Raw genomic sequence first — 23,473 nt, forward strand, 5'->3', positions numbered from 1 at the left:
GGACCTTTGCATATTCCACCCAGATACAGTGGTACTCTGCCTAGACCCCACCTTTATACCAAAGGTCAATTCTCTATTCCATAAAGCTCAGGAGATCATCCTTTCTGACTTCTGCCCGGGACCTTCACATGATAGGGAACAGATGTGGCATAGATTAGATATTAGGAGGGCACTCCATATCTATATAAAACAGACTGCCTCTCTCAGGAGAACGGAGGCTCCTTTTGTATCCTTCCAAGATTCAACCCTAGGATCCAGGGTTACCCCTTCAGCCATAGGTCGTTGGCTGAGGGCATCTATAGCACAAGGCTCAGGATTTACCAGTGCCAAGTGGGAGTACAACCCACTCAACCAGAAGCGCCGTGGCTTCAGCGTCGTGGGTTACCCAGGGTCCTATTGAGGAGATCTGCAGGGCAGCTGCCTGGGCTTCACCATAGCCCTTCATATGGCACTATAGGCTCGATGCCTTTGCATTGATGGAGGCTTCCTTCGGATGGAGGGTTCTTCAAACAGTGCACACTTCATCGGGAACTCTGGACCAGTCAGTTCCCCACCCTTAGGACAGCCACTTTGGTATGTCCCATTGTTGGACCCTCCCGCAACTACACTGGAGAAGGAACGTTGGTCCTACCTGACACATTGCTTCTCAGTGGGTTGCGGGAGGATCCAAACCCGCCCTGTAAATAGTAGGTCTGTAATTCTGGGACCCTACACAGGGTTTTGTTCCACTATATCATTTGTACCCAGCTGCATCCTCGTTGAAACTGAAGCCAAGGAGAGAGTGGCTACAATTTAATGACTCAGTCTCTGGGCAGATAAAGGACATGATAATCCCATTGTTGGATCCTCCCGCAACCCACCGAGAAGCAACATGTCAGATAGTACCAACATTCCACTTATTTTGCTGTAGTTTTTCTCCTTCCTCTGTGGCTATAAAGCAAAGAAGACAGGACCCTGAGGGAAGGAGGAAGAGCCTGTGCCAAGATAACAATCAGATAAAAGTAGCAAAGGGCCCAAGTATGGGCAAGAATGAGTAAACTTCCCAGACAACTCTCCTGCAGTTCCCACAAAAATAAAGGGGAGATATTAGCTTGGTCTTCCTTGAAGAACTGATAGTGGCTGGTTTCATTTGGTGTGGATTGGCAGAGAGACATTCACACTTGGTTGTCATTCCCTTTTTGTTTAACATGAAACTGCTGGGTGGGGTTAATTATTGATTTCGGACCATTTAACATCAATATGCTGATGGTACCCCATGCATATAGACCCTGAGTTGATCAAACAGTGCTGTCAAAATCTGGAGGTTGTGCTGGTCTGAATTGAGAGGAACAGAAATAGGTTCAATCCTGACAAGACTGAATGCCTGTGTTTATTAGGGCCATCCTGTTCTGGGGATATTCCATCATTGTTGTTTAATGGGTCATGCTTCCCCATTTGGGACTTCTATGTAATCTTGGGGACCTCTTGGACTCACAGCTCCTGCTCAAAAAGTAAGTGGCAACCATGGTTAAGAGAAAACCAAAATTTGTACAAGTTCATCTAGTACCCCAATTGCTCCTGATTCCAAAGGTCTTTCACACAGTCGCTTCCAGATCACCTTTTTATTGAATTACTGTACAGGCAGTATTTAGGTGTTTAGGACCATAATCGACCCTGAACTTTCCTTTGCTAAGCAAGGCAGTTGTTAAGTGAGTTTTGCCCCATTTTACAGCCTGCTTTTTCACAATTGCTAGATAAATTGCTGCAGTTATTAAATTAGTAACATGTCTGTTAAGTGAATCTGGCTTCCCCATTGACTTTGCTTGTCAGAAGGTCACAAAAAGTGATTATATGATCCTGGGCCACTGCAACCGTCATAAATATGAGCCAGTTGCCAAGCATCTGAATTTTGATCACATGACCAAGGGGGTGATGCAATAGTTGTAAGTATGAAAAACAATTAAAAATCACTTTCTGGTCCCATTGATTAACAATATCATTTTTTGAGAATCTTTATCTGTTATGGCTCTTGCCCTCCCTGATCCCTACCACCCATATAGGTTTGGGTTTTTTTGTTTTTTTTGGTTTTTTTAAAGATCTTTTCATTGACTAATATTTTTATGTATATTCCTTTTTTTTACAGGACTACCCTTAACTTACGATCATAATTGAGGCCAAAATTATGGTTGTAAGACATTCTGGTCACCATGTGACTGCAACTGATTTTACAACCAGCTTTGCAGTGGTTGCTGTGGGTGGGGTTTTTTTGTTTTTGTTTTTTGTCAAAACCCGGAAATAAATGCAGGTTTCCAACAAACATTGTAAAGCATGATCACATGACCTCAGGATGTTGTAAACAGCTGTAAATGCAGTTTTTTAACATCCTTTTTAGATAGCAGTGCCCAGAATTGATATGCTATACTAAGTGAAGCCTTTTTAAGCAAAGTAGAGAGAGACAATTACTTTCCATTCTTCTGTTTATACATAATCAATATGTCTTATTATCAGCTGCATCACATTGCTGTCTTTTATTCAATTTTGCCATCTTTTCTTCTAAAATGTTAGCCAGTCTTCTAAGTATTATGTAAATATTTAAATATTAAGAGATAATTGCTTTCTTTGAATGATATGGCCATTTTATATAACCTTGTTACTCCTTATTTGTTTGTGCTGAAAATAGGTAATAGGTATATTTGTTATATGAAACAGCATAAAAAGGGGAAAATAGTTATTCCACAAAACTATTTATAAAGTTCTTATAGAATATTTCCCATGAACACAGTACCCAGTTTTTAGGGACTTTTTCTTTATTGGGTAGCAAAAACATGTGAGGAAGTTGTAGTTCTTCTCTTTAAGAATTATTTGTGATAAAGGAGTAAAATCTTGTTTCCTAAGTATTTTTGTTTTGATTATAAGGGAAATTATTCACATCATTAAAGAAACACATCATTTTCAAGATATTCTTGTTGCGTTTTTGCACTAAGAACTATAATTGGAAAGGCCGCACCCTTCTTTAGTTGCCTCTGTTTCCAATTAATTACTCATATTCCTGGTGGAATGCTTAAGTTGCAAAAGACAGGATGGAAAATGATTACAAAAGTTAAATATAAAATCTTTTTAAAAATCTTAACATATAGGACATAATATAAATACATTTTAAGCTAATAAACACAGCAGGAATTCAATGTGTATTTTATATGGACAGTTATGTACACACATACTTGGTTTTCAATATGGTCTTGTTACAACTGATTTTTAAAATCTTTTGAAAACTGTAATTTAAAAACATCACTGTATACTGATTAACAAAAATTTGCATGCTGTAAAGAAACAGAATCTAACATTTTGAAAAATAAACTTGCTTCTGCGATGTAAAATGTCTTAGTAAATAAAAACAAAGCAGACCCTAAGTTAATTTTATTATCCTAAATAGATCAATTTATAAATAGAATAAATTCTGAACCAGTATGGCAAGGTAAGGTAAATCTTAAAAATCAACACTTATCTATATCTATAAACTCATTTGTATTAGAATAATGTTTATTAAAACATACCATATTTTTCAGAGTATAAGTCACACCTTCCCCCCCCCCCAAAAGAAGATGAAAATCTGGTTGCATCTTATACATGCAGCATTTTTGGCCTCCCAAAACCCTGCCCCCTTCATAAAAATGGACGTGCAGAGGGTTTGGGAACTGTTTTTTGCAAAAAAAACAAGGCATACATAGGCTTTTGGAGGTTTGCAAAGTGTTCCTGGGTCCTGTGGGAGAGCAAAAATGAGCAAAAAATGGCCCATTTTCGCTTGTTTTTGCCCTCCCCAGCCCCCAGGAGCACTTTGCAAGCCTCTCAAACTTTCTGCATGCCCCATTTTTCACAAAAAAGGAGAGATGCAGAGGGTTTGGGAGGCCTGCACAGTGCAAAAACTTCTTCTTAAAATTTACCTCTTCAAAATCTTGGTGCGCCATATACTCTGGTGCATCTTATAGTCCGACAAATAGGGCAAGCATTTTGTGGAATATGGCTATATCTTCATAATAATAGTCTATGTAAATAAAAATGTTATGGTTGTTTGTTCAAAATCACTAATCTTTGAAAGTTCTTCACCGATTGCTTTGAAAATTTGACACAATGTTGCATTCGAATAAGCGAATGTTTTTATATACGTATATTATATAGATGTCACACCTGTGACAGGTAAAAACATGATTTTTTCTAAAAACATGCTTTTTTGAAAACCAGCGCCATTTGGTGGACGTAAAAGCAACACATGCTATGCTAAATATTTCATGATTCCATTTCAATGTTTCCAGCGCCATCTGGTGGATGTAAAAGCAACACACGCTATACTAAATATTTCATGATTACATTTCAATGTTTCCGATTGCATTGTTATATTGAATTTTCATAGATTTTGATTTATTTTCATTTTGATTTAATTATTTTGTGTGACATTGTGTTGGAATTGAGCTGTGTCATTTACCATAGCATTCATTTAGTGAGTATAGTATATTTGGAACAGTTCGGCCTCTCTCCAGCTTCATCCCGACAGTTCCTTTATATGTGTGGCTGGGCTGCGGCTGCACTCTTTCCCCTTTCCACCCCTCTGATGAGCTTCGGTCATTTCCACCAAGGGGAGCCGAAGCCCTTTGGCCTCCCCCTCCCCTCTCTCCCCTCCCCTCCCACCAGGCCTTTGCTGTCTGCGGCGGGGCGCCACCTGCGCCATCCCTCAGCCACCTCCCTCCGCCCTTAAGCTGGCCTACCCCCAGCCAGCCCAGTGGAGCTCCAGAGGAGGCGAAGCGCCTCCTCAGCCTGGCCCCCTCACAGCGAGCCAGCTACGGCCTCGCCAAGGCAGCTCCGACAGGGTGGCTGTGGCGGTGTCAGCATGAGGTGCAGCGGGGCTGGGGTGCCCCCTGGGTGCCCCATGAGGCGGCACACCGAGGACTCCTCCTCCTCCGAGATCCTGGACGTCTCACTCTCCCGGGCCACCGACTTGGGGGAGCCCGAGTGCAGCTCCTCCGAGGAGATGCTCAACAACTTCCATGAGGTTGACAGCCCCGGCACCGTCTCCCCCAACCAACCTCGCCTGCCCAGCAGCCCCGAGTCCTGACAAACGGCAGCACCCACCTTCTGCCCCACTATGCCCAGACTGGGCCACAGCAATGCATGGCCGGGTACAGCTAGTACTAAATAAGTTTAACATGTAAACTAAAATAGGCTTATCATTCAGGACAAATTAAAATTCTTATTTCTCAATAAGGATGGAGATAGCATCCATGCATGGGTTGACACTGTCCATGCTCTGATTGGACTGAGTCTGATTACTAATTAATTAAACCCCATATAACCTGCTTCCATGAGTGGTACCACCCAGTTTCCGACTCAGTCCATTCTGGGACAGTTGTGTTATCCTTTCCATATCTGATACATATTGCTATGAACCTGATTAATTCAAAATTTCTGCTTTCATTGACTGTGAGTACTGCCAGATTCAGGGCTCTGAAGCCTGACTGCCGGCTAATTGCAGGCATGCGTGAAGTTCTCCCTCGCTCTGGCTCACTGTTCCCTCTAAGGTGCATGCTTGCGCGGCCGCATACATGGCTGCAATACGCCGCTCAGTAGTTTCTAACTGCCATGCAGCGTCACGTATCTGCTGGACACGAACTACAGAGCGGCTACGGAATCACAATCAAAAACCCCTCCAGCTAAACCTTTCCTACTGCAGTACATTGCCGCCCGACTTCAGGATTCTCCCTAATCAGTGTGGGTTGAAAAGAAAAAAGGGAAAGGGGCACTTAAAGGTTCAAAACACTGGAGCAAATGCTTCAGAGGCAACAGTTTTCATGGGGAATTAGAAAAGAGCCCTGGAGTTTCGCTGCCCACCCAGTCGGACCTCGCTTTCCGTGCGTGCTGCGTGATTGGGTAATTTGCTACTGCCCGGCTCCCCGGTTAGATTTTTGCTGGGGGGGGGAGGGGGAAGCTCCTTGGACTCCGTCTCTTTTTCTCCCTCCTCGCTTCTCGGGGCTCCACCAATGGGGGAGCAAAGCCCAGCACCAGGCTTTGGGCTAACACAGGGGTCTGCAAAGTTGGCTGTTTTAAGACTGGTGGACTTCAACTCTCAAAATTCTGGAAGTTGAAGTCCACCAGTCTTAAAAGAGCAAACTTTGCAGATCCCTGGGCTAACATGATTGATGCTCTCGGAGTCGGAAAGAGGCAAGAGAGCCCGGTCACATGACATCAGCTTTGTGACCACATTGCTGAGTAATTAAAATTCCAGTCCCATGTTGTAATGAAGGAGTACCTATATTTGATAACTCATTGGTATTTTCAAAGTCATTGAGAATATTTTTGCTTTTAATCTAATTAAACTTCCTATCTGTCAGTTTAAAATAGTGACTTCCATAGTTAAATCATTTGGAGCAAACTAAAATCACTACTTTATAAACAAAAGGAAGGTGTTTTTTTTCTTATTTGTTATGGTATAGCCATTTTAACAATCTATTTATATTTGCAAGTAGTATGGAGTTTAGAAATTTTTTAGAATTAAAACCTTAACTACAATATAAGTACTTTAAAGTCATTCACGCAGTTCATTGGGTTGTAGGAGGAGTAAGATTTGAAAAAAGTGTGGCTAAAATATTTTTCACTTCATTTTTTTAGAGTTTTGGATAATGCAATTTCCTATTCTGTTTAGCTATTCATTATTAGAATGTACTTTTTCCAATAGCAAGTAACTTCTGTGTGAGCATTCATGAAAAAAAATAAGATTTTATGAGTCAAATTATTTTTTCATATTAAAAATAATAAAATTTAATGTTTTGCTATTAGTTTTGCTATTAATTTTGCAGTAGTAGTAAGTTACTGAAACCCCCTGTACAGAGAGGAACAAATTCCCACAAATTTTTAAACAATCAGCAAGCATTGTTGAACATGCAGGCAATAAATCCTTGAGTTTACAAATTAATGATGGAAGAAAACTGTTAGATGTGAATGAGACTTTATGTATGGAGATTTTAATAATTTTACTCATTTAAAATAGCAAATTGCATATAATACATTCACAGAAGCATACAGTATATAGACAACTTTTGCAATTGAATGTTAACTCATTAAAATGAAGTATATCAAGTGAAATTCATTAAAATGAAGTATATCAAACATTTACTATTTTAATATTACTGGTATTAAGTGCCATTCATTTCAAAGCTCTTTTTTATTTAATCCAAAATGAATTTGAAAAAAGAATTGTAATAATTGATAAACCCTAACCCTATAGGTACATCATCAGTCAGTGCTGATGTTGAAACGTAAAGCTGGAGTAAATGTTGCTACGAGAAAAAAAGTGCAGCTGGAAGTTTAAACTAGAATGGTTGGGAGAGTTAGTAGAGACTGAACTGCCAACTTCCCCTTTGTATTGTAAGCCGCCCGGAGTCCTCCGGGAGTGGGCGGTATACAAGACTAATAAACTATAACTATAACTAGCTATAACTTTATGTAGAAAACAATTAACAAAACTGGGTGACATCTTCACTTATCGTGAAAGTAGTGACGACATTGTTTGCCAGATATGCCAAGAAGCTTGTACAGGCGGTGCATTCACCACTGGAAAATGATGGAACGATTGGAAAATTGATTATTTGAAGCGTCATATCAATCAAAAGATTCACCTGGATTCGATAACTAAACTACGATGCCAGAAACCTGGAGGGCTGCCGAGGCTACTGACTGAAAGTGCAGAAGACAGAGCGAACAGAAAGAAGTTTCACTGCGCAGAAATGCCAATGCTGATGAAGTCAAAATTTTGATTGATAATGTGTTGCTGGCCATAAACATGAATGTGTCAATATTATCAGTCAAAGTCATACATGACCACATAGGGAAGTATGTGTCCATTCCGGAGAGCTGGCGCAGCAAGAATTATGGCCTTGAGTTTGTGGAGTGCATCAATGCAGTTGTTCAGAAAGAAGTCATGCATGATAATGCCAGTTGTCATACTCTTATTGCTGATGAAAGCACCAATGTATCAGTCACCAAAATGTTGATTTTGTATGCGAAATTCCGCCCGTCTAATGCTGCAATTTATAAAACCGTGTTTGCAGGAATTTTACAGTTGTCAGTGTGCGACAGCACAGCAATCACAGCAGCCATAAAAGAGTTCTATGCTACAAACAACATCAACATTCAAAAGATGGTCATGTTTACGTCAGATGGTGCATCTGTGATGCTGAGTAAGAATAATGGTTTGGCTGCTCAACTTCGTCGAGATATATCCCATTTGCTTGAACAGCACTGGGTGGCACATCAAGAAGACCTGGGGATTGATGATGTGTGTAAGCACGTCTCACTGATGAAGGACATCAAGACTTTACTACGAACTGTCTACACTCTGTTCTGCCACTCTTCTGTGAAGAAAACGGCATTTGCAGAACTAGCAGAAGTTCTCGAGTGTGAATCGGTAGCCTTCAAACTGTTGAATGAAGTATGGCTTTCCAGACATTTTGCATTGTGAGTATTGATGAGAAACATTACAGTTTTGGTTGAGTACTGTAAAGAGCAAGCAGAAACACACAGTGACCTTTCTGTAAATTTTGTTACAGAAAGTTGATGGATCCACAGATTCGTGCTGCATTGATCGTGTTTGACCGCGTTGTTTGCGAATTAGCCGAGTTGAACAAGCTGTTGCAAAGAAGCAACCTGACACCAATAGAAGCCGTTCAGTTTGTGAAGGCCAGAATAACCAAGCTTCGCCTGCAGTATTTAGGTGAAACGGTTTACTGGAATAACGAAGCTCGTAAATATATGGAGCAACCCCAGACATTGACACGGCTCCTATACTCAGATTTATTGAACCTTTGTGCTTGCATATTGACAGTCGTTTTCCAGACAATGAGCTGACAGATTGGAATATATTCGAAACTGCTGCTCTGTCGAATGCGAATTCTTTTAATTTTGGGGAAACTGAGATTGCAACTCTGGTTGGAAAATACCAGCATTTCTTTGACGATTTGGATGAAGTCAGCATCACATCAGCTGTACAGTCACAATATCGTGACTTCAGATTTCTGGTGTCAGAGAAATTCAAGTCTGGATTAATGCACTCATTTAATGATATAGTTCAGTTTGTACTAAGAGAGCAACAGTTTGGATTGCTGTCATGTCTGCTGGACATCTGCGCAACATTCCAAGCGTCAAACACCGATTGTGAGCGAGGTTTCAGCCTGATGAATGCCATCAAAACCAAAGCTTGCAATCGGCTGCAAACTGAGCACTTGGATATGCTGATGCAAATCCGATCTTACCAGACTTCAGCGGCGCAGATTGATCTTGACAAAGTGTGCTCGGAATGGTTGTTGAAAGAAAGACAGACGTGGGAAACTTTAAGATGAGACAGACTTTCAGTGAATAACAGTGTACATTACCAAGTATTTTAATATTTTAATAATATTATAAGTGATACTGATATATAACACTTTTAATTAAATGTGTATCTTGAATAAATATAACTTTGACTTTCAAATAACACTGATTTCGTTGTTGTCTTGGGTGACATCTGTGAAAAAAATTCAGGTGCTCAGGCATGAAAATGTGCCACTCAAACACTATACTTTTCCGCCCACACTGAAAAAAAATTAGAGGGAACATTGCTCTGGCTGGGAGCTAATTCTTCCCCACACTGCTCAATTCGCCCCGACGACAAAACAATTTGTTGCTGCAAACTGAGGCAATTATCTCCTGGGCCCTAGCAGCCTCCGGAGTTGGGGAAGAAGCCCTTTTGCCACATGGCAGCCGATTGGAAGCGCCTCTGCTTCCCACCTCATAGCGAGGCTTTGGAGAAGGCACGGAAGTGCTGGGCGAGGCAGGAGGTTGCAGAGCCACGAGGAGGCTCCTAAAATAACAGGCAGCCAAGCACCGAAGCAGTGAGAGCGGCAGTGCAGCCCGCAGCGCTGACAGGCCCAACTGGTGGCTTCAAAAGAGCACGAACACCATTTTGGAAGGTGGGCGGAGCCACACCACAGCAGCCATTTTGTCTTGAGCCTCCTTGCTTACCACATGGCCGACAGCAGCGTGGTTGATCTGGGCAACCCAGAGCTGGCAGGAGAGCAATGGAGGCTGACCAAGGGCTCCTTGCAGTGGCCCAGGTTGCCCTATCCCCCTCTGGGCCGGCTGCCTCCTAGGGGACTACTGATTCCAGCAAGGGCTCTTCCTCTGGCAGCAAGGGGTCAAAGACCCAAAAACCTCATAAGGCTTCATCCAAGAGCAAGCACTCTGAGACCGCAGGGCTGCCTGCCCACCACCCAGATAAGGGGCCATGGGCCCCTAGCCAACCAGTTTCAATTCCACTTCAATTGCAGACGTGTCAGGGCCCATTCAGCCCTATGTTGCCCATCAATACCTCAGGACTGTGGTGCAGTCCAGACACTCGTTGGCAAGGTCACAGTGCAGAAGCCACCTTCACCCCTACCACAGCTGGGCTTCATCCAGAGGGAACTGTGACCCCCTTAGCAACCATGTACCCCCCTTCCGCTGTGCCAGCTATGACATCAGGGTTCCAAGACATTATAGCAGAGGCTATAAAACAGGCATTGCGGCAGGATTGAAGGAGAAGGCCACAGGCCCACAGGAGCTCCTTGGGCACCGCACAGAGGGGAGGCAGTTTCTATGGCCCAGCCTCCACCATCTGAGCCTGACCGCTGCCCCTCCCCGGCATCAGAGGAAGGGGAGATCAGGGAGGCCAACCTATCAGAGGAGAAGGGACCCGCTCCCGAGAAGCCCACCTACACCAGCCTCTTTCCGTCCAATTTGTTTACCCCCTATTGTGCAAGGCCAAGGCCACCTCTTTGGTTGGGAATCAAGGGGCAAAGGAGCCCCCTCAGCAGGCTCAGTCAACGAGTGTATGGTTCACTGAGCACTAGATGGAGGCTGATGTCATCTCGGCTCCGCAATTGTTTGTGGACACAATTTGCTGACGTGGTCTACTCCTACATCTGGACCAGCCAATGACAGGCGGTTTTACAATGTCGCTGAGACTCTTGACAAGTCACTGTTGTGGCCCACAATCGATCTCCCTACTGCCGCTCTGTATACTAACATCACGATGCCAGGGGCGCAAGAGGACATCCTCAAGCCAGAGGACAGGCAGGCGGACAAGGTCCTCCAAGGGGGTCACCAGGTGGCTGCCTGGGCGGTGCAGGCCTTGACGGTGGTATCCTTTTTCTCCCGCTCGAGCCTTTGCTGGCTACAACAGCTGCAAGAGCAGATTCCGGCCAGTAATTCAAGAGCCCATCAGGACTTGAATAAAATTGTAGCTGCTGTACAATTTACTTCAGACGCCACTTTGAGCGCTACTCGGTTCACCTCCACAGCAATGGCGTCATCGGTGGCCGTGTGCACACTGTTGTGGCTGCGACAGTGGCAAACAGATGTGAAACATAAGTGGCGCCTGGCATCTGAACCATATGCGGGGGGCACCCTATTTGTGGATTCTCTCCCCTATTGATTGAGGGTAAGGATAAATGCAAAATTCTTCCCTCCAACCCCAAGAGGGGGTTCTCATGCCCAGCACCCAACTCTAGAATGCAGCCCTTTCGTGCCCAGGAATATGGGGGGCCCTCCCGGCAATCGGAGTACTCTCCCTTGGGTTTTCGCCACAGGAGTGATTCTTTCAGCAATGTAGGCTGAAGAAGGGGAACCAATCTAAGCATCCCTTTTCGGGGGGCGGTAACCGATACTAGCACAGATCATAATCCCTTTCAGAATCAGGTCCCCATTGGAGGCAGGTTACTTTTTTTCACTGACCAGTGGGATGCTACAATTACTGATGCCTGGGTTAGGACCACGGTCAGGTTCGGTCTGACCCTGGAGTTAGTTTCCCCTCTCCCATAGTTTTTCCTTTGTTGCCCTGTTTCTAGCAACCCCCAGAGGCGACTTCTCATGCAATCAGCCATCCAGCACCTGCTGGACATTAGAGCCATACAGGAAGTCCCTGCGGACCAGGCAGGCTGTGGGTTCTATTCCATTCTATTTGTCATACCAAATTCTTCGGGGGTGGGTGGGTGGAGGGCCTTCCTTGATTTGAAACGGTTGAATAAGTATGTTAAGTACAGATGTTTTAAAATGCATTATTTAATCTCCATTTTGGAAGGTATTCTCAACAGCGATTTTCTTACTTTGATCGACCTCATGGAGGTGTACTTGCATGTACCCATCCTGAGGGAGCATCGTCAATGCTGAGGTGGCGCAGTAGGTAGAGTGCAGTACTGCAGGTTACTTCAGCTGACTGTTATCTGCAGTTCGGCAGTTCAAATCTCACCAGGCTCAAGGTTGACTCAGCCTTCCATCCTTCCGAGGTGGGTAAAATGAGCACCCAGACTGTTGGGGGCAATATGCTGACTCTGTAAACCCCTTAGAGAGGGCTGAAAGCCCTATGAAGCGGTATATAAGTCTAACTGCTATTGCTATTGCTAATTCTTACATTTTTGTTACCAGTCATATCATTATCAATACAGAGCATTACCTTTTGGCTTTTCTTCTGCGCCCCAAGTTTTTACTAAAGTGTTGGCGGTCCTAGCGGCCCATCTGCACATCATTCCTATCAGGGTACAATTTTATTTGGATGACATATTGGTACAGTCAACCTCCAGTGACAGGGCTATGGGTGATCTCCATCTCACGCTGAATGTGTTAAGGACTCATGGGTTTTCCATCAATGAGTTTAGAGCCACTTTACACCCACAACTTGTATTCTACATTTAGGGGCTTGGATAGATACTGTGGCAGGGCATGCTAAGGCTTTGTGAAACTGATTTAAAGAAAGGTTTTGAAACTAATTAGATTATTTGATGTGTGAAAAAGTGTTTTGCTTATATTTCAATGCAAAACAGGACTTTGAAAGTTGATTACTAAAGCACATGATGGCTTCTTTAAAAGAAACCTTTGAACTTTCTATATGTGAACTGTTTTAAATGAAATTAAAATTTGTTACTGAAGGTGAACAAACTCATTTGAAGACACTTGAAATGGATTTTAAGGTGGACTTAAAAATCATAGCTTACAAGAGGGCGATGAAAATATTAGCTGTATAAGTGAATTGGATGATCATTTAAAAACAAAACAAAAACCTTCTTACCAATTAATGTACTAAGAGCAATGTGGAGTAGGCTTTTATATTGAAATATAAGAGAATTGCTTCCGGTGAAAAGATGGCCAACTAATTACATGGTAAGGGAAGGATCCCTGAGAGGTTTCCCCTGAAATGTAGCTTCTTCAACTATCAACAGAAAAAACTTGCATTCCTTTAGTTTATATGACTTTCCTGGGTTACAGAAAGTTCCAGAATTATCCCTCAAGATTCTCTGATACAGCAAAAGATCTGCAAGCAGCTTCAAGAGCTGCGCTTTGAAGCAGCTTGTGTACTGACACCTGAAGGATCAGGCTACAGTCAGTTGGTGATTGAAGAAGCAGCCATTATTCTTTGACTAAACAGTATTCTTTGACTAAACAGTTAAGGAGGAGGAGGAGCAAATTATCAGAGATGTATTTGAAATTTTCAAAAAATAAAATACATCAGTTTATAGAACAGCTAGGCTCCAAGGATGTTAAAAAGACTACTCAAACTTTTTCAGAGGTGCAAATATGTGTATAAAGTAATCAAACCACTGAGGCAATTTCACAAATAGTTGACAATGCAGAAGAGTCAACTGTAATTTTGGAATATAAACCTGACACCAATTTTTATTATGATGGTTTAAGTAGAAGTCTCCCAACACAATTGAAAGAAAAGCTTCAATGCAGATTGCCTCTTATCCTTCCATTGAGGAAGCATTTTTAAAGGAACATTTCCAAAATGGAGCCCCTCAGATGGAAAAATGGCCAGATCCAGATAGTTAAGAGATAGACAGTTATCACCATTCCTATGGGATATATGGCTGTTTTATTTAAGAAATCAGCTTTATGGTCTTTAAATTTGCTAATGAAGAGAAAGTGTGTCTTTTGAAGTGAAGATACTCAACTGAAAACTGGAAAAGAACTACATAGAAAGTAACTAAATTGTAATTGTGATGAATATCTCGTGTGATACTTGTCAATTCTTATGGAGAAGAGTGACAAATTTTAGGAAGGAAAAGGTTTTAAGTACTAATTTGTAGCTATGGAGACAAGTCTTGCAGTAAGATAACTAGCTAGCTAGATGCATACATATATACAGATTTACTTACAGAATGTTTTCTTTTAAAATTCTTATTCTTTTAATAAATAAAGTTAAATAAATAAAAGTTTATGAATCCTGTATTCCATGGGACCATTTACTTCTGATTTTAATTTAGGTAATTTAATGTTATGTAGTATATTTTAAAAATTCTACTTAAAGACATTATTATATAATAGGTTAGTGTTTTCCCTATTACTGAACATTTTATACAATAACAATATATTTAAATACCTGTGTACTTTATGTATAATATGCTTGCTGAAAGATATTAAGTATAATGTTCTTAAAACTCAATAAAATTATTTTTGAAAAATATTTTCATTAGTACAGATTATAAAATAAAAAATTAAATTTGTGGTGACAGAGGTAAGTTAGCAATCAGTTCAGTTGATTTCCATAGAATGGAGGGAGGGACATTTGGTGCAATTTATACATTTGTAGCAATGTTATAATCAAATTTATAATCCCAGGTAACACATACTTTTACACTCTCACTCAATTCCCTGAATACTTTTTTATATTAATGACTAAACAAGTATATAAAAATACATTGAAATCTAGAAGCCTTTGATAAATGAGTATTTAGGTATGGGTCAATATTAATTATCTTTCCACCTTTCAGAGGCTTTGTTCCTAATGGTCAATGAAATGTGCAGTGATTTGAAAATAGCAGAGACAGTTCAGAATGAATAACTTACCAGTCACTAGAACCTATAATAAATTATATCAGTTTATTATATGTTGAATCTAGTATGGATAACCTCCAAGGGGACTATATCTACCACACAGTTCTAGGTCTCACCTAGGAAGAATTTTCACTAAGAGATACTTAATGAACTCATCTCAGGTAGACATTTTGACAATAGATACGAAACATCTCTGACCACTTATTGAGTCGAATCCTTTGAAAGTTCTGAATTCTGAGTCCATGTACTACTTGTATTTTGTGCTATATATGTACAGTGCAATTGAGAAAAGCCATTGTATTGCTCTAGTAATATCTATTTCAATGAATTAACAGTTCAGTTGACTCAGATTGGGTTTAAACTGTCATACGAGATAAAAAGTAAAATAAACGACATCCAACAAACTTTTTACTGTAAACTACAATGGCAGTTAGGCAAAATTCAGAGACAAACTTGTGTTGTTTCGATTTTTTAAATGCAGGAATATGTATATTTTTAAGTTATGAGCCTCGAGAAGGAGTGAAATAGAAGTCTTGTAGAAATACTTTGTTACATTCTTATTGTATTTTTATAATTTTATTATTGGCATGTAATCTATGTTATTCTGCTTATAGAAACTAGATGATACTATTATTTGACACAGTTTTTTGAGAGCTACAATGTGATATAATCATTAATTACAATTAATTATAATAAAGTTCAATGTAGACAATTTCAGCTTTGTTTAAATTCCATAAATAACAGATGGTAACAATTAGGTAATGAACGTAATAAAAATAATTACATCCTGCAATATTTGGCTATTCTAGTTTTTAATGCAGACTTCATTAAAGCTAACAAAAAATAAAATATTTCATTTATTAAAATGTTTACACTAATATTATTTTTTTTTGGATAAGCAAAATGTTACAGCCCAAACAAACGTATACACTAACAATTCATATATACAATTTATTGACTCTAAATGTGCCCAGTATTTCTGAAATTATTATAAAATTTATCTAAAATATTTTTGCTTACCAATTTAAATTGTGATTGTATTTGTTTAAGTGTTTAGAGATGAACATGCCTCAAACTTTTAACACACTTCTACTGCATGTTGTCGGACATTGTGTGCTCACAGAGATGACATTTCCACCAGAATTGATCTAAAATGAAGCTACTGGCATTTTGTTTCAGTGGCATTCCTTGTGGAGCTATCATCTGCACATATCTGTCTGCTTATGTGGGGAGGCCCTTAAGGCTGCAAAACTAAACCTAACAGAAGATGTAGTGCATTGATATTTCAAATAGGATATTTGTGTAAGGACTGCTCTGTTAAATGCTTTATTACACATTGCGGTTAAAAAGTGTAAGTGTGGGGTTCTTCGTGCTCTCTGATTTTGGTAGTTTTCTTGCAGACATTTCATTATCAAACTAGGTAATATCATCAGTGTTAGAAGGAAATGGGAGCTTGTTTTTTTTCTTTCAAACTTGAGCTACAAATATTCTCTTTTATTGGCACCAATATAAGTAAATAGCTTTTGGTGTGAAAATATTGGGTGATCTTCTATGAAACATTTTACTTTCATTAATTCTATGTTTTATAAAATCTCTTTCCCCTCACAATATTTATTTTGTAAATGAAATTGGAAAAAAATGGGTGGAGGACATTAATGGATAAAGCCTTTCTCACAAAGTATTGTTATTCTTAATTTTGTTTCCTTTCACTTTTTTCTTTAATTTTAAACATACTTGTTACGAAGTGAAAATACAGAATGACTGTAGCTCTTTCACCCATGAATAGAATTCCAGATACTTACATTGATTTTTAAAACAAACTTCTATAAATTCTACTACTTTGCTGAGGGACAGCACTGTGCTCTCAGGGAAGTAGCAATAGCAATAGCAATAGCAGTTAGACTTATATACCGCTTCATAGGGCTTTCAGCCCTCTCTAAGCGGTTTACAGAGTCAGCATATTGCCCCCAACAACAATCCGGGTCCTCATTTTACCCACCTCGGAAGGATGGAAGGCTGAGTCAACCCTGAGCCGGTGAGATTTGAACAGCCGAACTGCAGAACTGCAGTCAGCTGAAGTAGCCTGCAGCGCTGCATTTAACCACTGCGCCACCTCGGCACCTGATGGAGAGTTGGGGTGAAGAAGAAAAAAAAAAGAAAATTATTCAGATGGTACATAATTTATTAAAGGTTATAATAAGGCTAATTTAAACATAAATTTCTAGATAACAGAATAGAGGTGAATGCAATCCAATGAATAGGTGATCAACTGTGGGATTCTTTCATTCTCAAAGTGTAAGGGATAAACTCATTTATTACTCTGCTGCAATTATAATATAGATATTATCTGTAGTGCACTTGAATGATCATAAATATCCTCTTTTAATTTTCAATTAGTGAATTGTCTGAAATTTTAATCTTAAATTTGACTTAAACTTTAATACGTCAGAAAAAAATACAGACTTTTTCTGTTTATCTTATAGTTCTATCTTCAAGACACTAAGAGCAGTAATGGTACCTTTATAAATAGTCAGAGATTGAGCAGAGGATCTGAAGAGAGTCCACCATGTGAAATTCTGTCTGGAGATATTATACAGTTTGGTGTAGATGTAACAGAGAACACACGGAAAGGTAAGAGTCTGGATCACTTTCTTTTCTTCTGCCAAATACATTTTATAACAAAATAAGCTTTAAACAAATGGAGACTATGGGTGTTTGAGCTTGATATTGTAAAGAATTGTCTTGAATAAGTTTCTTCAAGAAGTGAGGCAAGTATACTTCACTTTCTTGGATGATGATGCTCTCCCCATTGTCCAATGGTTATTCTAACTCAGCTAGTTGGGATAAGTACAATGCTGATTTAGAAATCGGCCAGATTGGAGAAACTGAGATTTTATAGACTTCTTGGAATTCATGAGAGTTGACTTAGGTCAGTGATGGCAAACCTTTTTGTAAAGGCGTGCCAAAATTGTGGCCACACCCACAATGGAATGTGCCCCATCCTTCTGCACATGGGCGCACCACCCCTCCGGTGCATGCGCATACTCTCCCCCGCACGGGAGGAGTTTTCTCCCTCCCCAGGCTCTGGAAGCTTTCCTGAAGCCTGGGGTGGGTGAAAACGGCCTCCCCCAGCCCCCAAGGCCCTCCAGAATTCGGAAACGGATTGTTTCCAAATGTCTGGTTGGCCTGTTGGGCCTGTTTTTCGCCCTCCCCAGGCTCCAGAGGCTTTCCTGAAGCCTGGGAAGGGCGAAAACGGTCTCCCCTGGCCCTCAGGAAGGCCGAAAATCAGCTGACATGCCAGAGCTGACAGCTCGCGTACCGTTAAATATGGCTCTGCATGCCACCTGTGGCACGCATGTCATAGGTTCGCCATCACGGTCTTAGGTTATATCTGGTCATGCTTATAGTTGGACCTAATCAGTAGATCTTTTAATCTGTGACAGTCTACCTCTAGCATATCAGGTGAGAATGGGTTTGAGAGGCATCATTTTACATTAATTCCTTTCTTTCCTTTGAAACCAATTACAGAAGGTGACACTGGAAGCCTCATATTCAAACCTCTGGAAATTAGAATATCATAATGAAATTATTGGGATAAGCTAGTGAAATTGATATTTTCATACCACAAGGTGGGAAGTAGCATAGGACTTAGGTCTTCCTGATGTTTTTAAATGGCTTGCTATTTTTTATTTTTTGGGAAGAAAGAATTTGAATTTTCTTTTTCCCGAAATGTTCAGTTTTCATTTGTGTATTGCTTTTGTTCTGTCTAGGTAACATTTTTGCAATTATCATAAATTGCTTTAATAATGTAATTTTTAATAACCAGATACTTAGAACTTAAAGTCTTTTTTTTATACAGTCACTCATGGATGCATTGTCTCAACAATAAAACTATTTCTCCCTGATGGTATGGAAGCTCGTCTACGGTCAGAGTAAGTGCAACTTCAACATTATTTTAATGCCCAATATATTCAGATATTAGAGAAATTCCCTATATATAAGGACAGCCTGTTTTTTTCATTCAAGAATTTTAATACATGAGCCATGGCCGGCATCCATGCAGCTACCCCTTCTATTTATTTCATTTCCATCCTATTTTTTTTCCTTTTTGATGTTTCTTGATAAAAGGAAGGAGGCAATTTTTTAATTTTTTTTCTATGTACAGTAGGTCTGCATTTTTATGTAAGACAATGGTTGATATGTGCAGATAGAAATCAGTAAACCTGATATCTTGATTATTCATCAATATGCTTTTTCTCTTAATCCTCTCCTTTTTTGGGAGGGAGTTTCTTGCAAATATACATGTGCACATATATACAAAGCATTACGTTCATGCTTTATTGTTGGTTTCTCTATAATTGGCATCATTGGTTTTGGCAGCCATAATAATAGTTTATTGCATGTCGGATTTTGTTGATTTTAGAATGCTGTGTGTGTTTGTGTGTGTGTGTGTGTGTGAGAGAGAGAGAGAGAGAGAGAGAGAAAGAGAGAGAGAGAACTCAAGGTTAATTTCTTCTTTGCTAAATGTGGTGGAAATTTTTTTTTAATTGATAGCTTTTTCCCCCTCTATAGTGTCATCCATGCTCCATTACCAAGTCCTGTTGATAAGGTAAGCCTTAGAACATTTCTCCTTCAGTACCCCAGGTTGGCAAGAGAGACAGGATATTTCTCACAGATCAGAGCTATGATTTATTGTCTTACATATTCCATAACCCTTCAAACTTTAGCCACTATTAAACAAACTAATGATACTGTAGTATAAATGTCGATGCCTTTTTGTGGTATTCCTGTTTAAGATAAATATACATAAGTAAAAAAATTATTGGATGGCAGTGCTTCCTGTTGTGCTTTTTGCCTATTGTCAAACCTATGTAATTATTTCAGATTACTTAATGAAGGCAGATTAACATCACTTAAATAACTATTTCACTTGCTGTTGTACAAAATATATTAAATGGCATGCAATAGACTTGAGTTACGGTATCAAATAGATATTTGTATGCAGACTATAATTTTTGAAACTTCATGTCATAAGTTAATTAAAAGATTAAATTAAATCTTTTTAATTAACCAAAATTAAATAATTAAATTTTAATCCTGAATTTTGTTATCTGCTGAGAAACTAAAATAAAGCATTGTTATTGTATAGTATATTGCTTATGTTTTACCTTATTTAGAATGTATGGAGTATCAAGAGTTGTAGCAATAACAATCTAATTATAAGTACCTTTGATTTCTAATCTTCATACTAATAGAGGCTAGGTTAAAGACCTATGTGGATTTGAAAGTTGACTTTTGCAGTGCAGGTACATTCTGGTGTATTTTGCAGTTGGCTATGTGAAAATGATTTCTTGAACATTAAACATTCCAGAACAATGACTAACAGTATATTAAGTACTCTACCAAGGTAATAAGCATTTTACTAGATTATTTTCTTCCATATAAGGAAGAAAATTGAGCCCAGAGAAAGCCGCATTACTTTTTTTGTAGTCTTTTATTAGACTTAATACATTGTTATATATGGCTTCTCTTGGATTTATATTATCTGTATAGCTAGATAAAGTTGTCAAAACTATTTCTGTATTATTAAAAAGGGATTTTGATAGGCATGTGATGTAGAAGTCATTCAATGTTCAAACTCATTTTTATGAATGTTGTATGTTACTACATTTGATTTTTCCTGTGTTTAATTCGCCTCATATAAATTATTCTGAATACAAACAATATTAACCCCAATTTTCTTTGTAAATGTTTACAAATTCAAAGTCATTTCTGATCTTTTTCTTATTGAATCAAAATAAATACAGTGGTGAATAAAGTTTTGAGAAATCTTTTGAATTTTGAGAATTTCTGCATAAATATGCTAAAAGGTTGTCTGTTCTCCAAAGAACTAGATCACGGATGTCAAACTCTCTGCGTCATGTTGCCATCACATGACATTACATGATGTTTTTCCCATTCGTAGAGTTGGGGTGGGCATGGCCTGCACGTGACACATCTGGCTTGTGGGCCTCCAGTTTGACATCCCTGAACTAGATAAAGAGAACCCAATTAAACAAATATATCAAAAACATTGCATGTTCATTCATTTACTGAGGACTTTAGTTATTTTTTAAAAATCATCTCTTGTACTATTCTGAACAATTATATCCATTTTCTATATAACTTTGATGATATTACTTAGCCTGCTAATGAAACATCCACAGGAAAATAAGCAAGCTAAAGACTAAACATGTAACAATTAAACACTAATATATACTCTATTATTGGAACATAATACAGTCCTTTAGACACTTGGAAATAGCTTATCATACACATAAAATCAGTACTTCCAAACATTCTTTATGGGTTTTTGCTTCTAGGCTACTTACCTAATTTTAATTACAGTCCTATGATAGTCCTATGAATTTGAGAATTTGACAATACCCTTCCTATAATGTGGTGCCCAAAATTGGATGCAGTATTCTAGGAGTAGTATGACCAATGGAGAAAACAGAGGATCAGTGACTTCTTTTGATTTCACCCTATATTTCTTTTGAAATAGCCCAAGATTCTTTTTTTTTTTGCAGCTATATCAGGCTGATCTGCCAAGACACCCAGATCCTTTGTGAATATATTTCTGTCAGTATCATTCTTCCAACCTATATTTTTGTCTTTGATTTTTCCTACGCAAATGTGGGTCTTTCTGTTTTATCCCTATTGAAAGTCTTACTGATATCTGCTCTTTGTTCTAGTTTATCACAATGTTCCTAAACCTTGATACTGACCTATAAGTTGTTTGCTACATGTCCATGTTTGTGTAATCTGCAAATTTCATAATTATATTTAACCCTTCATATAATTCATAAATTTGTTGAACAGCATGGGGCTTAGAATGGATCCTATGGGATATCGCTTCTTTTTTTCAGAGTCATTGTTGTACAGTCATTGATACAGTCTTCTCTGTACCATCCATCCATCCATCCATCCATCCATCCATCCATCCATCCATCTACACTATATTGCCAAAAGTATTCGCTCACAACTGCTTCTGATTATGTGGATGGGTGAGCGAATACTTTTGGTAATTTAGTGTGTCTGTCTGTCTATATCTATCTGTCTATCTATCTGCCTATATCTATCTATCTATCTATCTATCTATCTATCTATCTATCTATCTATCGATCTATCGATCTATCTATCTATCTATCGATCTATCTATCTATCTATCATCATTTATCCTTTTAATTTTGAAATGGCATGTCTTTTTCACATGGGGACTCTAATGTTTCCCATCCTCCTTACTACAATCTCACGGGAGAGTTTGTCAAATGCTTTGTTAAGATCAGAGTATTTTTACTCTGAGTAGAGTTTATCTACCACATCCCCATTGCCAACTAAACTATTGTAATTAAAAGAGAATAGATTGAATCGGTATTACTTGTTTTAATAAATTTCCATTTTGGTTCCTACTAAATACATTTCCCCCTAAATGTTGGCGAATCAATTTAATAGTCTGTTCCTCCTTCCCATTATTCGTGGTCACCTAAGTTTTCTTTTTATTTTCTGTTACTCTTGGGTGGTGGAGTCATGTAATTTCTAGTATAAAATGCATGATGTAAGATAAAAAATTTGTGTTTCAAGTCTGAGAGCTCAACATATAAAATGTTGATAATTAATAGAATGTGCCTAATTGCTAGTATATAATTTACATCCATAGTGATTACAGCCATCATCCATTTCCTATGCATTCTCTCAGCTCACACACAACTCTATATTGCTTCAATTTCTCTTTTTATAATATCTTGATTTCCAAAATAGCATCATTTTCCTCCAAAGTTTGCCATTACTTTTACCTCTTGAGTTACCTTTCTTTATTGCTTATTAGTGAACTAGAAAAACAGATCCCCCTGTATCTTCTTCACTCTTCTGTAAATAAAACAATTTTAGGGACCTTTCCATCTTGGCTAAGGTTATCAGTCTACTAGCAGAGGTCCATGTAATTGAAGTTTACCATGATTATGTTTGCTTTCAAAAAAATTATGGGCAGCATTGTCTGGTCAATAAGGACTTTATCTAGATTATGTGTCTAGTTTGGTGATCAATAGCACATCCCAAAAAATGTTCTTCTGCTTCAAGAGTCATCTTTACTTTAAGAATACATTGCTTAAAGTAGCAATATATTTTTACAGGCTCATACTTTAAGAAAAAGCAGAGATCTATGCTTGACCTTGAGTGGGCTCTGAAGCACTTTTTGCAAATAATTTCTGCTATATGTTTTGCTTTAATTTGACAGACCATCAACAGTGACATATCCACTGGATATAATATGAAGAAGTTATTTGTAAATTAAAAAATGGAAGCTACATAATCAAAATAAGGGAAATTTAATGTAATATTTTATTAATGTAGTATTTATACACATAAAAGCAAATGTGTTTTAAGTTCCTTGTTGCTGCTATCTGGAGGTTGTCTGAAATTTGGCAGCTGAGATTTGGTAGCCCAGAATTTATTTAATATGAAAATATTAATATAAGGCACTAAAGAAATTAAATCTGACATGAAATGAATAATAAAGGCTTTTGTTTCCCATTTTTATAGGTTGCTGCTAACACTCCCAGCATTT

The 23,473-nt window shown here is 38.8% G+C and overlaps 1 protein-coding gene across 13 annotated transcripts in view; it reads left to right on the top strand.

The window, feature by feature from the left end:
* The window catches only part of SLMAP (sarcolemma associated protein), a 92,867-nt gene that overhangs the window by 30,406 nt on the left and 38,988 nt on the right, over positions 1–23,473 (top strand). For all 13 annotated transcript variants that reach the window (XM_032209251.1, XM_032209254.1, XM_032209253.1 and 10 more), the window contains 4 exons: positions 17,352–17,499; positions 18,728–18,800; positions 19,441–19,477; positions 23,449–23,473. The exon at positions 23,449–23,473 is cut by the window's right edge and continues 38 nt beyond it. In XM_032209251.1, the coding sequence (XP_032065142.1) occupies positions 17,352–17,499; positions 18,728–18,800; positions 19,441–19,477; positions 23,449–23,473 (283 nt within the window). The remainder of the gene's footprint in view (positions 1–17,351; positions 17,500–18,727; positions 18,801–19,440; positions 19,478–23,448) is intronic.

The sequence above is a fragment of the Thamnophis elegans genome, chromosome 2 (assembly GCF_009769535.1).
Source record: "Thamnophis elegans isolate rThaEle1 chromosome 2, rThaEle1.pri, whole genome shotgun sequence".
In the NCBI taxonomy this organism is placed as follows: Eukaryota; Metazoa; Chordata; class Lepidosauria; order Squamata; family Colubridae; genus Thamnophis; species Thamnophis elegans.